Here is a 16,810-nt window from a genome sequence, read left to right as displayed (position 1 = left end):
CCTCAATATTCACTCTTGGTTTTCTCATGCTCCCCCACCCTCTCCCTCCTTGCGGCCTCACCCTAATTTAAAATTAGTAAAAATTAATTTTTTTTTAATAAAATAAGTTCATATTTGCATTAAGGACACTTTGGTAAACAAAGCTGTAATAGTAACAACTTGGGCTAAAATGCTAACTATTCTTGAAAACAAAGGGGGAATGTATAGAAGTTCCATGGATGAACATAAAATTACTCTTTGGTCAACAAAGTTATAATTTTAACAATTTGTATTTACCTCACATTTAAAAGTGGAGTTCAGATCCTCTTTGTCCAGGCAGGCAAACCGCCCATCCCCCTGCACTTTGAATGGCCTGCCTGTGGTACCACATACAGGGCACATGGCACACATCCAAGATGGTGGGACGTGGATAGACAACTTGTTCGGCATAAAAAATTAACATTTTTAAGGGAGGCGTCACCACTAAATATTGATAAAAGTAAACCACCAATAACCCTCCTCCTAAACATATGGTGAAGGAGAGTACAATCCTCTACTCGGGGTGGATGATTAGGTCATGAAAGTCTCATGAAAATGCGTGTTTACCTCAGCCTGATTCCAATTAGACGTCACTATAGAGATTCCAACAAAATCCAAAAATAAAAAAGAAAGAAGAAAACAGATTGAGGGTCTCAAACCGCCCAAAAGAAGGAGATTGTCCTCTTTGTATTTAATTCCTCTGACCCCATGAAGACAGAAGCAGCAGAGTTGTCTATGGCACATATGTTCACGAAGTCTATTTTTCTTTTCCCTGTGTGGAAATAATGGAGTCAACAAAATTTATTTTAGTTTTTAATTTTATTTATTTTTCTTGTTTGGTGTGGCTTAAGTAGGGAAGAATAGAGTCAAGCAAAAAAAAAGGCAGTTCCATGACTTCCATATCCTCCTGTAGAATTTCTGGGCAGTTCCAACTTTGACACTTTCTTCTCTTTTTTCTCTGAAAACACAACCATCAGCTTGCTTGACCAAAGATGACGTTATTAGCGGGGAACGACGAGAAGATATTTCCCAATACCTTTCACAGCCAGACAGCTCTTCATAAGGACAATTCCTCTTTCACATTTAAAAGTGTTCAGTTCCCTCATCTTTGCTCTTTCTTCTTTCTTCTCTCCATCAGATTTCTGCTTCTGTTGTTCTAAGTTTCATTGCATTACATTTCTTTTTCTCTTTCAGAGAAGAAAATGTCATCTGTGGGACAGCTTTTTGGAGGGTCCTGCCTCTCGGCTTTCCTTCAGGTGGCTTTTGACAGGTTTGCCTCTCCTGAGTTGCTCGACTTCTTACTGCGATGGGAAATTGATTTAGATGAAGTGGAATCACTGAAGCGGACAACAGTTATGATTCAGGCCTTATTAGATGAAGCTGAACTGAAGCAATTCACAAATGGTGCTGTGAAGCTGTGGTTGGACCACCTCAAGCAACTTCTCTATGATGCAGAGGATATATTGGATGAGTATGCCACCGAACTTTTACACCTGAAATTGGAAGCAGCCCACCAAACCCAACAGGTACGCCACCCCATTCCTCTCAGTACTTCATCAAGTGAAAGTAGTATTTCTTCTGCATCGAACTCTCGCATTGAATCTGCAATAAATGGCATTAATGAAGCTTTGGAGGGAATAAAAGGCATCGGGCCTAAGGTATATAGCATCGCTGAAGAGCTGCAAAGAATTAAAATGTTTGGATCAAAAGTAAGGGACATCAATCAGAGACTAAAAAGTGCAGCACAAGAAGGTGCTGCTCTTGGTTTGGTTTCCAGTATGGGATTTGGGTCCTCAAGGCCCTCTTTTTTCAGTCAAAGGCCACCTACGAGTTCTTTGGTGAATAAATATAGAGTTTTTGGCCGAGAAGAAGACACAGAGGAGATTGTTGGATGGTTACTCTCAGAAAAAACTGTCAGTCATGCCAGCAACAATGGCAATAATTTCTCAGTACTGCCCATAGTGGGCATGGGCGGTGTTGGAAAGACTACCCTTGCTCAACTTGTTTATAACAATGAGAAAGTCACCAAGCATTTTCATCTAAAAGCCTGGGTTTGTGTATCTGAAGATTTTGATGTGGTTCGGTTAACCAAAGAAATTCTCGAGTCAGTTACTGGTTCATCTCCTCCTTCAAATTCATTGGACCTGCTACAGCTGAAACTTCAAGAAGCATTGAACAAGAAAAGATTCTTACTGGTCCTAGATGACATGTGGAACGAGAGCTATGAGAGATGGGAGGTTTTAAGAACTGCTTTTGAAGTCAGTACAATAGAAAGCAAGATATTGGTTACAACACGGAATAAAGGAGTTGCGTCAATTGTGCGAACCGTTCCAAACAACCATTGTTTGAAAGGTTTGTCAGATGAGGCTTGTTTTGCTCTTGTTAGAAGGCATGCTTTCATGGATGAAAATTCAGATCATGCAAATCAGAAGTTGGCATTATTTGGACAAGAGATTGTGAAGAAATGTAAGGGTTTACCATTGGCTATAAAGACATTTGCTGGTCTCTTACGGGATAAAAGAGAGAATATTCAGTGGAAAACTATTTTGGAGAATGAAATATGGGATTTAAGAGAATCTGAGATTCTCCCATCACTCATGCTGAGCTACCATCATCTTCCTGCATTTCTGAAGAGATGCTTTACATATTGTGCTTTGTTTCCCAAAGGCTATCCATTCAGTAAGTTGGAATTAGTTGTCTTGTGGATGGCAGAAGGTATAATTCAACCAAAAGGAAAGAAACGATTGGAAGATATAGGGGCTGAGTATTTTGATGAACTAATCATGAGGTCCTTCTTCGAGTTATCTAATCATTGTCACACTCTGACAGGATTCCCGTTGTTCATTGACTCAAAACTACATGAAGATCGATCATTTTTTGAGTCATCTAGTAACACAGGATTAGGATTTGTGATGCATGACCTGATCCATGATTTAGCACAATTTGTATCCAGCAGAATGTATTGTAGGAGAGATCATGATGAGTCATCCCAAATTCTAACTACAACTCGTCACTTGTCTTACACGATGGTGGAAAATTATACTATTGAGGTGACTGAATTTGAGACCATGAAAAGCTTACGCACCTTTCTAACTCGGAATGATAAGATAAGAAGTCCAAGGCACTTTTTACTAAACATGCAATTCCAATTCCTACGTGTGCTACGTGTCAGAATTTGTGACCCTGAGTTGCCTGATTCGATTGGCAAGTTGAAACATCTAAGGTTTCTTGATCTCTCATTTTCTGACATTGTGAAGTTACCTGACTCGATTGGACATCTTTACAATTTAAAGTCATTGGTACTAGTTAGCTGTGGGAAGCTTAGACAATTGCCTGAAAATCTGGGTAATCTCATAAACCTTCAAAATCTTGTTCTTCCAGGAAACTGGAGCTTCGATAAAATTCCGTTAGGAGTGGGCAACTTAACCAGCCTTCAATTGTTAAGCTCAAAGGATATGGGGCCACAGAAAAAGTTATCTGAACTCAGTGGGGCAAATGTAGGCAATAATAAGCCAAAAGCTATGGTGGCCAAGCAACACCACCTTGGGTTACAATTGCACAACCTTACATCTCTCCGAGCTCTTCGAATATCAAATTGTGAGAATCTAGAGGTACTATCCAAGGAACTACACGCTCTAGTATCTCTACGAAGATTAGCAATACAAAGTTGTCATGCTATTTTGTCCTTCAAGGAAACAAGGTTGCCCACTACACTTCAACAATTGAAGATCTTTGAATGCAAGAATCTGGAGTCATTACCCAATGAGCTATGCACTTTAACATCTCTCCAAGAATTTGTAATTGGAGGTTGCCCTACTCTTGTTTCCTTCCAGGAAACAGCGTTACCAGCTGCAATTCAAGAATTGAGAATCTTCGATTGTGAGAATCTGGAGTCACTACCTAAGAAGTTAGACACCATAATGTCTCTCCAAGAACTTGTAATTGAAAATTGCCCTGCCCTTCAGTCCTTCAAGGAAACAAGGTTACCCACTACAGTTCAAGAATTCAAGATTATCAATTGCAAGAATCTGGAGTCCCTGCCCACAAATTTACTGTGCAGCCTCACTTCTCTCCAGAGATTAGAAATCAAAGAGTGCCCTGCTCTTGAGTCCATTCCAAACATGGATTTACCAAATGCACTTCAGGTGGTTTCTGTTCTAAATATTGGGCAGCTGAATATCTTGCAGAAGGGGCTGCTGAAACTCACAAATCTTAAACAATTGGAGATTGTGAATTGCTCCTTTCTTATGGAGTGCAAGAATCTTGAACCCCTAAATACCTCAGGTCTTTATAATCTAACCTCTCTTTCATTTCTTGCCATTGGTGGATGTCATGCTCTCATTTGCATTCCAAGGGGTCTGCTTCCCACAAACCTTAGGGATTTTTGCATCAAGGACTGCCCCATTCTTGAATCTCTAGATGATGGACTCTCTGACCTATCCTCTCTTAAACGTTTGGAGATCCATAACTGTCCAACGCTGACACAACGGTACCAAAAGAAGGAAGCAGAAGAGTGGTCCAAGATTGTACAAATCCCAAAGGTAATAATAGATGACATATGGCAAAGTAGCCTAAACACCACAAGTGGATCTGGCCTGTTATAGTAAAATCTACAGATGGAGAAGTACAGATATGCATTGCTGCTAATATTGAGGTATTTCTTCTTTTAATCAGATACATATGATTTCTTTCTATCCTAATCCTACAATCAGATATGTATTTCTTCTATAATCAGATATGTATGGTTTCTTTCTAGTCTAATCCTGTAATCAGATGCGTATTTATTCTATAACCAGATATGCATGAGTCTTCTAATAGAAGGAATGCTTTCTTTAAAAATGCTCATTAAACAACAAAAACCAGCATGGCAATTTCATTGAACTTTAATTAGCCTCAGATGGAGTGCAATCTTTGAAAATGCTCTAAAATATATGCAAGACATGCAATTCATGGAACAATTCAGCATCTACAAGGCATCACTTATCAGCATATCATTAGTTTTCTGTATACCTAAAAGCTTTGGTTGGTCAACAAAAATCTTTGAAGTTCAGTACAGTATGGATCTATTCTACAAGCCAGCAGGGTATGTTATGTAGTCGAACATACATCAGTTGTTTTCAGCTCTTTGAAGTACTTTGGAAATTCTATGGGATTAAATAGTTTTACGATAAAGATCGTGGCCTGGTCACATGGCCATCAACACGAACATGTATTCCATCAAGACTCATTGATTACAGCAACAACAAACTGATAACTGCAGCCCCAAACCCATCTTTCTCCTTTCTGTATTCTGGTTTTCCCAATACCCGACATTCCATTGACCTTCCACCATCAAAACAGGTATGAACCTCCCTTTCCAACCCCTCCAAATTTGATCCAAAGTGGTCCAATTCTGACCAGTCAAACCCCTAAATTATCCTCTTAAAAAACAGAAGGCCCAAACCTAGCTTGCTGCCTGTTCAATCTAACCTTCCCAGCCATCAAAACAGCAAAAGAAAACCTTTGCTGTGGGATTCTGCATCACTCACTTTGTCTAACCCATTAAATCCTAGGTTTGATCAAAGCCTAACCCTAGGGAAGAGATAAAACCCTTTTTTTCACCTAAGCAAGCTCCTCAGTTCATCCCATGTCCTGGATATTGGCTCGTACTTGGATCGTATCCAATCTATAGGTCAGGCCTGGCCCATTCTTTCCTTCAACATTGGAAACCAAAGCCTAAAGCACAGAAAAGGAAAAGAAAAAAAAGGCATTCAGGAATGATCAATGGAGTGGAAGAGTAATTACAACTTACAAGCATTAATTGAAGAAGATGAAGATCACTGCTCTAATGGGTACTTTCTAGTGAAGGCATCGGGAGAAAAGTGACACAAGAATCCCACTCTCCAAATGATATAGCCTCAAGTGAATGAAGGCTAGGAATCCAAGATCTGTAGATGAACAGAAGTAGGATGACTTAGGATTTCAAGGGGTTCTGGGCAGAACTAATTCAAGCCTCTGTTTAGGGTCAAAACAGTGTCAAAATTCAGGTCCGATTTATTAGGTTAGGGGCCATGTTTCTGAATATTCTAGATACCAGAATGCTGGGTATTTCCTTTTGGGTGCTGGAATTAGGGTTAGGGTATCAATGGCCACAAATTAGGGCTCAAGGAGGTCTAAGAGGCCTTGGGTCAGGAATGGAAGGGGTCTTGGGTTACGATTACAGATTAAAGGGTTTTACGGATCTAGGTTAGGGTTTACAGTTTTAGACGTTTTACAGTTTTAGAGGTAGGGTTTTCATGTTAATGTTTGGGAATCCAGGACAGCAAGGAATTTGGGTTTTGGAAGGGTGAGAAGGGCTGTAATTGGGATCAAGTGTCAATGGAGGTAGAAGGATAATGGATTGGGTTAAAACTTTGATGGTGGGATGAGGAGCTATGGGTTTGGGGTTGATGAAGATGGAGAAGTGATCAAACATGGTAAGGTTTTCAAAACAGAAATTAAAAGAGTTGAAGGGGGAATGGGATAATTTGCTGACTTGTTACTTTCCTGTACACATGTCTTGTAATGGGGTGAGATGACAATGAAGTGGAGGCACTGTCAAAGGAGATCCTTCAATTAGAAACCCTAGGTTGCTTACTCGATCACCTGGAGGTGTCTTACCATTGGTGGAGCAACTTAATTCTCACAAACACACTTAGGCAGCAATAAAACACTTCGTAGTCTGAAATCCGAATTCTACTACATGGGCAGGGCTTGTATTTGTAGCCTCTCAATTACGTCCCCAGTTGTACTCAAAGATCAAAATAGATACTGAATTTGAAATGGGACTCTTAATACAAAATACTAACCTAATGAGGACTGTTTACTCATGTGTCAGGCCCCTGATAAGGATTATTCAGTGAAGGTATATCAGGGACTGATAAGGTCTATCTCTTGATAGTCTTGACCTAATTTTAATAAAATAAATAACCAATTTTTGTATTTGACCTAGGTGCTATACTTTTTTTTGGATGAATAAATGATTAAATTAAAGACAACTAGCAATATACAAGCACAAAAGGAGCAAGGAGCTCAAGAGCAAAGAACAAAGACCCTAGAGACTAACAGTTAACCTATATCTGGGGTGGAAAAGGTAGAGCTGAGACCCCAGAAGCTAACAATAAACCTATTTCTGGGAGAGTCAAACACCGGGGGATGGGGGATGGACATCACTCTAGAAGATACATCAAAGTAGATGGCACTCCAAATCAAGTCAATAGAGCGAGATTTGGAAGTCCATCTTCTAATAGGTGCTATACTTTTGCACACATGGAATAGGCCGATGACCACACAAACGTATTAAAGAATGACCCAACCCCCTATCTATCAATCCTAAGCTGGTTTCAAAGAAAAATAGCCCAATTGATGGGCCTGCATCACCTAAGTTGGTAACAACTTGGCTTTGATGATAACAAACCGTGCAAGCTAATATAATGTCTTTTAGTGATCCAAATTAAAATGACTTGGGGGGGGGGGGGGGGGGGGGGGTGGTGGCGGCCATTGCTCTGGTGTGGGTGTGGTTAGGGGGGGGGGGGGGGCCCCCCCCCCCCCTTTTGGTTGGGGACCCCTTTGTTTGGTGTGGTTTTGGGTTGGGGTTCCTTGGTTGTTTTCGGTCTTGTCAAGGAATCTTCAAGCCTGTTATGATCATGTTTTTCAAGGCGTAGCCATGATATTTTCCCTCTTTCAACAGCTAGGTACATCGATCCTAGATACCTTAGGAAAAATTGAGAAGTGTATAATGCAGTAAATTATTTAGTGTTCCTTTCCAATTATTTTCCAAAACACAGCCTTCAAATAATCAAAAAAATAGGAAAGCAAAAGACTAGAGCTTATGAACATACCAATGTCTCATAAGGAATCTGGTCAAGATCCAATTAAGTACCTACTATCTCAGTAATACTGTGTCATTTATCAGAAGGGGTTCCTAAAGAGTGTATAATGCAGTAAATTACATACACTGAACTTTTAACGGATTATAGGACTTGACAAAGTTCAAGAAAAGCGTTAACTTCTTAAAAGATCCAACAGAAAGAATTAGTGTTCCTTTCCATTTAGATAAAAAATCCAGCCTTCAAATAATCGAAAAGATATGGAAAGAAAAAGACTAGATCTTATGATCATACCAAAATTATAGCAGGGAATGCAAAGTACAAGACTATAGTACTTCAAATACAGAAGGGAATGCCTACTCAAGCTTGTCATCATATATCTATATTTTTAGAGTGAAGTGGTCAATTCCTCCAACTTTGAGATTAGAACGGTTGGGAATCGGGAAAGAATCAAGAATTCAACGTTGCAAGAGAGCAGAGAACAGAGAGAAACCTGGGAAGAGAGGGAACAATAGTTGAGGTGTCTTGAATCTGGAATGCGGCTTTTCAACAACAAGCCTTGTCTCTCCTTCCACAGAAGCAACGTTTCCTCTCCTACTGACCATCCCCACCAACGAGAGGGAACAATAGTTGAGGCCTTGGGAAGTCCTCCCTCTCAGCCTTCCTTCCACAAACAGATTCAAAGGAGAAATTTTGCAGAATTTGCCAGTCATTAATACCTGATCCAATTACTGTACAGCATAGACCCAAATAATTTCCCTCTAACTGAGAAGGAAATTGGCTTCCCCTCCCAATTTTCCAAAGCATTTCTCCATCTCCAGGTCAAAGTCTGGATTTGAGCTGTAGGGTTCAACGTTAGAAGAAGAAAAGTGAATACTTACAACTTATATCAATGGAAAGTTTCCAACCTTCTGTAGCAGCCTATAAGTCTGCTTTTCATGAACACAAAGAACGTTTCATTCACTTCTCTCTCCCTTTGTTTCAAATCTTCTGCTTCTGTCATTTGAAACTCTTTGTTTTACATTCTTTCCCCCTGTTTATGGAAGAAGAAGATGGCATCAATGGGACAACTTGTCGGAGGGTCTTTACTCTCCGCCTTCCTTCAAGTGTCCTTGGACAGATTTGCCTCCCCTGAGTTGCTGGACTTCTTATTTCGATGGGAAATCAACGCTGGACGGCAGCAAGAGAACCAGAATGATATGTCAATGTAAGCTTCTATGTGCCCTGGCAATATGTGTATGGTTCACCTCATCTTCTCTCTTTCTTTCCCTGTCAATGTGTGTTTTTGGCATAATCTCAAACATCCCATATGCACTCTGTTCGTTTAACACTGAAACTTTTCTCTTTTTGGCAACTGTTCCAAAGCAGAAACAATCATGTTTCATCAGTCACATTTCCACTCATGTTTCAAAAAATATATATGGAAAATAGAACAACCCTTGTCATATATTGCTATCTGATCCTATAATCCCTTCAAGGTGCTGGACTTCTTACTTAGATATAAGAGGGGTTAGTCTTACAGTCTCACCGATCATGCAACCCTGCCTTGGCCTTACAATAGGAAATCAGGGATCAAAACGTCACATTCTCTCCTTTCCCTTTGTAAAAGATCCATTTACCTTCCTATAAAACTTTTTACCTATGATCTTGCATTATCTTGGACTTAACAAGTGTATCTAACCTCATGGCTAAGGGTTGGTTCAGTTAAGAAAAACAAATGTCTCATAATATGAGATTAAGAGCTAAAGTCTCCTCGGGATCAAGGTTGATACCTCTTCATATACTTGAATAGTTGTAAAGCAAGCCATCCCTCAATGAGATGCGTGTGAGTTGGCCCAGACAAGTCTCCTTTCTATAAAAAACACACCTTTGAATAATGAGGATGCAAAGATATCAAGGACTAGTCCAAGATGATTCATTTGGATATGAAAGATTAAATATTTTTATTTTTATTTTTATTTTTATTTTTATTTTTATTTTTATTTTTATTTCTTTACAAGGTCAAAATTGTATGTGAGAGCATAGTGCAACATTTTTTACCAAAAAAAAAAAAGAAAGAGAGCATAGTGCAACATTTCACCAAAATTTGCTGAATTTCGACCATTTTGGTGGTAGTGAAACAATATCTGCGGCAAAAATAAGAAAAACAAAAAATTGCCGAAATTTCGGCAATATCTGGAAAAAAAATCAGAAATATCGCTGAATATTGTACTTTTTAATGTCACATCTACTTTGTATTTATTACACTCAAGGTACAACCTACTTTTTAATGTCACATCTACTTTGTATTTATTACACTCAAGGTACAACCTTCCGCCGAATTTCAGTCATTTCGGTGAAAGGCAAACTGAAATAAATACCGAAATGCAATATTGCGCGATATTTTCAGCAATATCTCACTATTTATCGCTGAACTGGTGATATATCGCCGAACATTGCCAATTCGGCGATTTCTTGTGATATATATCCGAAAATATATTTTTTTGATCATATAGGCATGAGTTCGCCGAATTTCGGGCGAATTATCAACCTGATTTTGGAATTTCTCTCTCCTCTCCAAACCTCCCCCAGAGCTTCTCTCTCCTACTTCTTGGTATTTTTGCCATATTTTCTTTAGATCTTTGACATAAAACCTTAGGTTCATTATTAATGAGTATAACATTGTTCTCGACGATCAAGCGAAATTTCACACAGATCAGGGTGTTTTGTGGAGTTTTTCATTTGAGAGGTAATTATTGTTCTCTAAATTGTTTTTTCTTTTCAAAATGCATACTATAATGTTGTTGGATGGGTATGAAATTAATATATGTTGAATACAGTACACCGATCTACAACTCAAAGAATCGGAATATTTTTTTGTGAAGTAATTTATTTATTTATTTTCGAGCGTAAAAAATTGTATTCTTCTACATTGCAAATGCTTACTTTTTGCATGATATATGTATTATATCATAATTGAAAATATATATGTGGATCTCTATGGGCCAATCTACAGGCTCAAGGAGTCGGAATATTTTTTGACCCAATAAATAATTATTTTACGTTTTGAAAATTATTAAAATATTAATATAAAAGAGAAAAATTAGGGGGGAAAAATAAGAGAAATGATTTTGAAAATTAGAGAAAATTATGGAATATCTATATAATTATTTTCAAGTACTGCTCGTGTGGTTTCATTGTCAGTTTTGATATGGCAACCTTTTCTTTTGTTGAAAAAAATTTAAATATTCATTTTATATAAAATATTTTTTTGTATTGTTTAATTGTTTATGCAATCATTTTCGATGCAATAGTTATCATGTCTAGCAGTGGGAGAGGAGTAGGTTCACAGGGAGGACAGTAATGGGGACAGGGACAACCACAATGAACTGCAGCGAGGAGAAGGGTTGATCTTGCATGACAGTATTGTGTTGCTATTGATGGCAACAAGAGTAAAACAAAATGCAGCTTCTGTGGTAAGGAGTTGAACTCATTTGGCATAAGTAGGTTTAAGATTCACATCACTGGCAGTTCAAAGGATGTAGCTACGTGCATGGAGGTAAATGCTGATATAGTGAAGGCAGTTAGAGAGCTGGAGAAAGAAAAGGGGAAGAAGAAACAGGAGAAGAGGAAAGTAAATGTTGCATTGGATGAGGCAGTGTGAGCACCGTCATCTTATAGAGTTGATTCAGGTTCTGATTGAGATGTTGATCCCGTTAATATCAGAGAGCAGGAGAAGAGGGACATCAGACGGGCGATGGCTGAGAGTAGGGAGATACAATACCAGGAGTAGGAGAGGGTCAGAGCTAGATTTATAGGAGCTGGTCCCTCTAAGGCTGCAAGGGCTGGGTCATCTGGATCTAAGGATAGGGGTGGTATATGTGGTATGTTCAACCGATCACAAAGTCAGAGGGTCACTTCTACAGCAGATCTACGGAGACCACGTGACTATCCATAGACGAGGGATCATATCATAGAGCAAGATCCTGATATTTTCAGAAGGAATGGAACCAAGCAACCCAAGATTACAAGTGCATGGAAAGGGATGGTTAAGAAAGTGAAGAAGGCAGTGTCAAAGTGGATGTACTACAGTTATGTTCTACCAAACATAGCAGAGGGTCCTTATTAAAAGAATATGATTGATACTATTGCAGAGGCAGGTCTTGGATATACTGGTCCCACCCCTAAAGAGGTGATGACTACCTTCCTGATTAAGGAGAAGGAGGAGCTGTAGGAGTACATTGGTGGTTTGAGATCGATGTGGGAGTCATATGGATGTACCATTATGTGTGATGGATGGATTGGTCCAACAGGAAAGTCTATCATCAACTTAATGGTGTATTGTTATAAGAGGACCGTTTTTTTTGATTGCGCGTACCAGGGGGATCTGCCATTCAAGCAAATCTATAGTGTCTTACATAGGAAAATGAAAAGTAAATCAAATTGACCAAAATGCCCCTCAAACTTGGACGGCCCATAACTTCCCTGTTTCAACTTCAAATTGAGTGTCGTTCATGACTTTGTATTCTCGATGATTGCATCTACCAACAAAGCCTTCCCTATTAGTAAAACTCTACGGTTTTACATAAGAGGACAAGAAGTTAGTCAGACATACCGAAATGTGCTTTAGAATTTGGTGACCCTTGGCTTCCCGCTTAGGCTCCAAATTGGGCACCAGGGATAATTGGTAGCACCTATCAGATCTGCCATATTGGCAAAATACTATATTTAGCAAGGAAACGAAGAATTATTCAAATTGAACAAAATGCCCTCCAAATATAGGCAACCCATAAGTCATCCTTTTTAGCTCCGAACTACCTGTCGATTGTGGCTGTGCGTCCGTGACTATTAGCACTACCAATTGACCAAAATGCCCTTTAAAATTAGGGTATTTTCTCCTTTTTAGCCCCAAAAGCCCGTGAGACCAATTGCATAAATTATTAAAGGCTGGTGTGCTTTGTGCTAATCTAGCCACTAGAGAGAAGCCCATCATTATTGTCTTAATCTAAAAGTAGATCTTTTACAAATAAATTGCTTATAGCTAATGCCACCTGGGGGGGGAGGGATTAGTTAGGTCTCAGATTGTTGTAATTTGTAAAAGGTTTACATGTTGAAACCAACTTATAGCTCTAAGCCAATCTGAGACTTTGTTATGAAGTAATAACAATCAATCAAAGTTGTCAACTGAAAAAAAAAAAAAAAAAAAAAAAAGGGAAAAAAAAATAAATCATACCCAAAAATAAAGTCAATCAATCAAAGATCCAACCATTTTTATGTAATTCAATGGCTCATGGAATTAAAAACATTGGAACCAAAATGTTACAAAAAGGCAACAACTTCAAAGAAGAAAATCAATCAGTTCAAAGCATGGAGTGCTGATCAGGTTTCTTGCAGCTACTGCTAGAAAAACCCAATATAAATTAAATCCATTGTTTAGAGCTTGACATTTTTAAGTTAATTATTCTAGCAATATCTTATATGACTTGGGACTTGGGACTTGGGACGTGGGCTTTGATCCGGAAGGCCCATTTTGTCATGGGCCCTATTCTGGAAAGCCCGCTGTTGGGTGATTACGTGGAGATGCCATTAGAGAGGCACTTTCCTGTTGGGAGGTCAGCTGGATAGGTACTTTCTTGAAGGGCGTTGAGCTGAAAGGTACCATCACAAAGAGAGGTGACCTTACCCTTTCACCCACAGCCTTTGGAGTTCTATATAAACCCATTTTCGAGTTCATTCTAAGTACTGAATTACCTCCTCCTCTTTTTACTCTCTCTCCTTGTAGTTGTTCTATCAAGCAGTGAACATTACCTGATACACCTTAAGTAACCTTTCTGGGGTGCAACCTTAAAGGTTGGGCTGACTGATCTTGGGGTGAAGACACTATAGAACCCGTATTGCACAAATCGGGGTGTCTAAATACCTTAAAGAAAGTACCTTTGGTACGTTTCAGCTCTCAAGTAGAATTGTAAGATCAAATGTATTTGCAGATTCCTCAACAACATTTCAACACTCATAGCTCTATTATAGCTAATGGCACCTGGGGGGAATTAGTTAGGTCTCAGATTGTTGTAAAAGGTTTACATGTTGAAATCAACCTGTAGCTCTAAGCCAATTTGAGACTTTGTTATGAAGTAATAACAATCAATCAAAGTTGTCAACTGAAGAAAGAAAAAAAAATCAAAGTTTACCCAAAATTATAGCCAATTAATCAAAGATCAACCATTTTTACGTAATTCAATGGCTCATAGAATTAAAAACATTGGAACCAAAATGTTACAAAAATGTGACAACTTCAAAGAAGAAAATCAATCAGTTCAAAGCATGGAGTGCTCGTGCTGATCAGGTTTCTTGTAGCTACTGCTAAAAAAACCCAATATAAAAATAAATCCATTGTTTAGAGCTTGACATTATTAACTTATGGTCTCGTGATAAGTTAATTATTCTAGCGAATATCTTATATGGAAAGCAACCTTCGCCATTCAAAGACAAATTTATAGTGATCTCCCTTCACCAAGACAAATGGTAATGCCCACTCAAATTTGTCAGCATATATGTATGATTCTACGTTATATTTTTGGAGTGAAGTGGTCAATTACTCCAACTTTGAGATTAGAACGGCTAGGAATTGAGGAATTCAACGTTGGAAGAGAGCAGAGAACAAAGTAAAATATGGAGAAGAAAAAAAAAAAAGGGAAGAAACCGTATTTAAAATCTCCACCATTTGATTTTTTTTTTTTTGCCAACCCCGGTTTTTTATAAACCGGTATTCGACCCGCGTCGCACACCTGGGCGGTGGTGGTTCGGGGGCCTCCCAATGGGATTTTTTGTATTCACAAGGATTCGATACCGAAATCTTGCTTAAGCGGACCAAGCTGCTTACCACTTAACCAACCCCCGTTGGTACCATTTGATGTTTTCTGACAACATAAGATCTCATTCAACTTTTTCTTTCATTTTATTTTTTTATTTTTTATATTAGATTTCATAAATTAAATTAAAAAAAAAATAAATAAATAAAAAGTGAATTGTCTGTAGTTTTGAATTTCCCTTCTTTTGTCCTTTTGTGTGTTGAATGGTCAATAGATATACATGATGTTGATTATTTACAAAATTAAAAGCATTATCAAGGATTGCAATTATTACAGGTTTGAGTAATTATTAATTAAGTTTTATCACTTTCTAATTGATGAGAAATCCACAGCCCACAACCTATATAGTGCCCTAAAAATCGAAAATATAGGCTGAAATTTTGCCCCAAGTTCGGCCAAAATTCGCCGAATTTTCGTACCTTGTGTAAGACGTGAAGAAGATTCCAAGGTAAAATGTTGTTCTACATAAAAATTAGGTCTAAAACTTTTATTGAAGCACACTAGAGATTTAGAATTTAGACTAACTCTAAATATTCACTTAGTATTGAAGTGAATATCACGTAAGAGAGCATGACTATCAGATGGTGTTTGAAAAGAATTGCAAACAAAACTTAAAGTTGAAACTTATAGACATCTCTTGAGGTTGGTGTGATTTCATTTTCATATAAAGCTTATTTTTCAGAATAATGAATATTTGAACCGAAGTTATTAGGATTATAACTTCTTCAGCTAAAATGCCCTTGATTGTAAGATATTATTTTATTTGTTAAAATTGTTCTGGTCATCTTCCACAATATCCACTCATTAAATCTAAAACGTCGTACCAAAACCGTACCGTACCGCATTGCAATTTGTCATACCGAACACGTTTCGTACCGAATTTATACAATACTGTATGAAAATGACATTTTAAAAACAGTTCGATATGGTTTCAGTATAAAATTGGTACAAGAAAAATGGCACGGTTTGGTATATGGTACAGTATGATTTTGGTATAAACATCAATTCTTCTAATCTTCTAATTTGTAATATTGCCACAATAAACCAAAGTATTGATTTCATGAACGTATTTAAACAAAGAAATGTTTGTTTAATAGATGGTTTATCACAATAACTAGGCCTTGGAAAACAATTTTAGATGTGTTGGGAAATGGCATCTATGTTGTAGATGGGCATCCGTCTGAGCTAGACAGTGGTTTGTCTAGTCACAGAGAGCCAAAAAGAAATTCGTTTGGCTATAGCAAGCCTTTAGATATGGTACAAAAATGCTATTCAGTACGATATCAGTATACAGTAAATCAATATGATATACGGTATATACCAATCGTACAGAGTCCAGAACCAAAATAGATCGTACGGAATTCCAAAAATGGTTTTGGTATATACCATATTGAATTTGAAAAAGTGTGGTAAGATGCGATTTTAAGCGACACATTTCGGTACGATTAAACGATTTCGATACCGTATTGACACCCTTAAGTTAGGGTTTCAAAACGCGTAGAAGAAGGAATGCTAAGAAATTCTAGAGATTGTCCTCTTTGTTTTTAATTCCTCTGATCCCATTAAGACAAAAGCTGAGTTGCCCATGGCACATATGTTCACAAGTCTACTTTTCTTTTCTCTGTGTGGGAATAATGGGACTTTTATTTGTAGCAGCGAACACACTGCTGCCAATGGTCAGTATTTGGCCAAATAAATTAGACAGTTGTATACAAGGGTATATGTGTGAATATAAAATTTTATTTTTACATTTAAAGATTTGAAGGTTTTAAAATTTACAAATCAAATCCTACCTGATCCCCAAATTTCCAAACCCTCTATGCTCCTCCCCGAATTTTTCACCTTCACCAATCTCTGATGTGGATAAGTTATTCAACTGCATAGACAACAATCATCAATGAATTTGGTGATTGCAGGTTGGCTTGAACCAAACCGATCTTTGACTGAAGTTATCGCTTCAATTATCATCTATTGAGAAATTCAAAGAGAAATTAAGTGTACAACTCCGTACAAAAGCGAAGGAGATGCAAACCTGAATGTAAGGTCGATGGAGGAGGGTGGATTTCTTCATCTCAGAACTGAGTTTTGACACCACAG

General features: G+C 38.1%; 2 protein-coding genes across 2 annotated transcripts in view; both read left to right on the top strand.

Annotated features, from left to right (window-relative positions):
• The window catches only part of LOC149016663 (putative disease resistance RPP13-like protein 1), an 81,760-nt gene that overhangs the window by 59,521 nt on the left and 5,429 nt on the right, over positions 1–16,810 (top strand). The window lies entirely within an intron of this gene.
• On the top strand, positions 962–4,940 carry LOC149016665 (putative disease resistance RPP13-like protein 1). Its single transcript, XM_089154733.1, has one exon. The coding sequence runs from the start codon at positions 1,221–1,223 to the stop codon at positions 4,620–4,622; it is 3,402 nt and encodes a 1,133-aa protein (XP_089010859.1). The 5' UTR covers positions 962–1,220; the 3' UTR covers positions 4,623–4,940.

This window comes from Hakea prostrata, chromosome 5 (assembly GCF_041222555.1).
Source record: "Hakea prostrata isolate BN-2017 chromosome 5, UWA_Hpros_2, whole genome shotgun sequence".
NCBI lineage: Eukaryota > Viridiplantae > Streptophyta > Magnoliopsida > Proteales > Proteaceae > Hakea > Hakea prostrata.
This window is presented reverse-complemented; position numbering and strand designations above follow the sequence as displayed.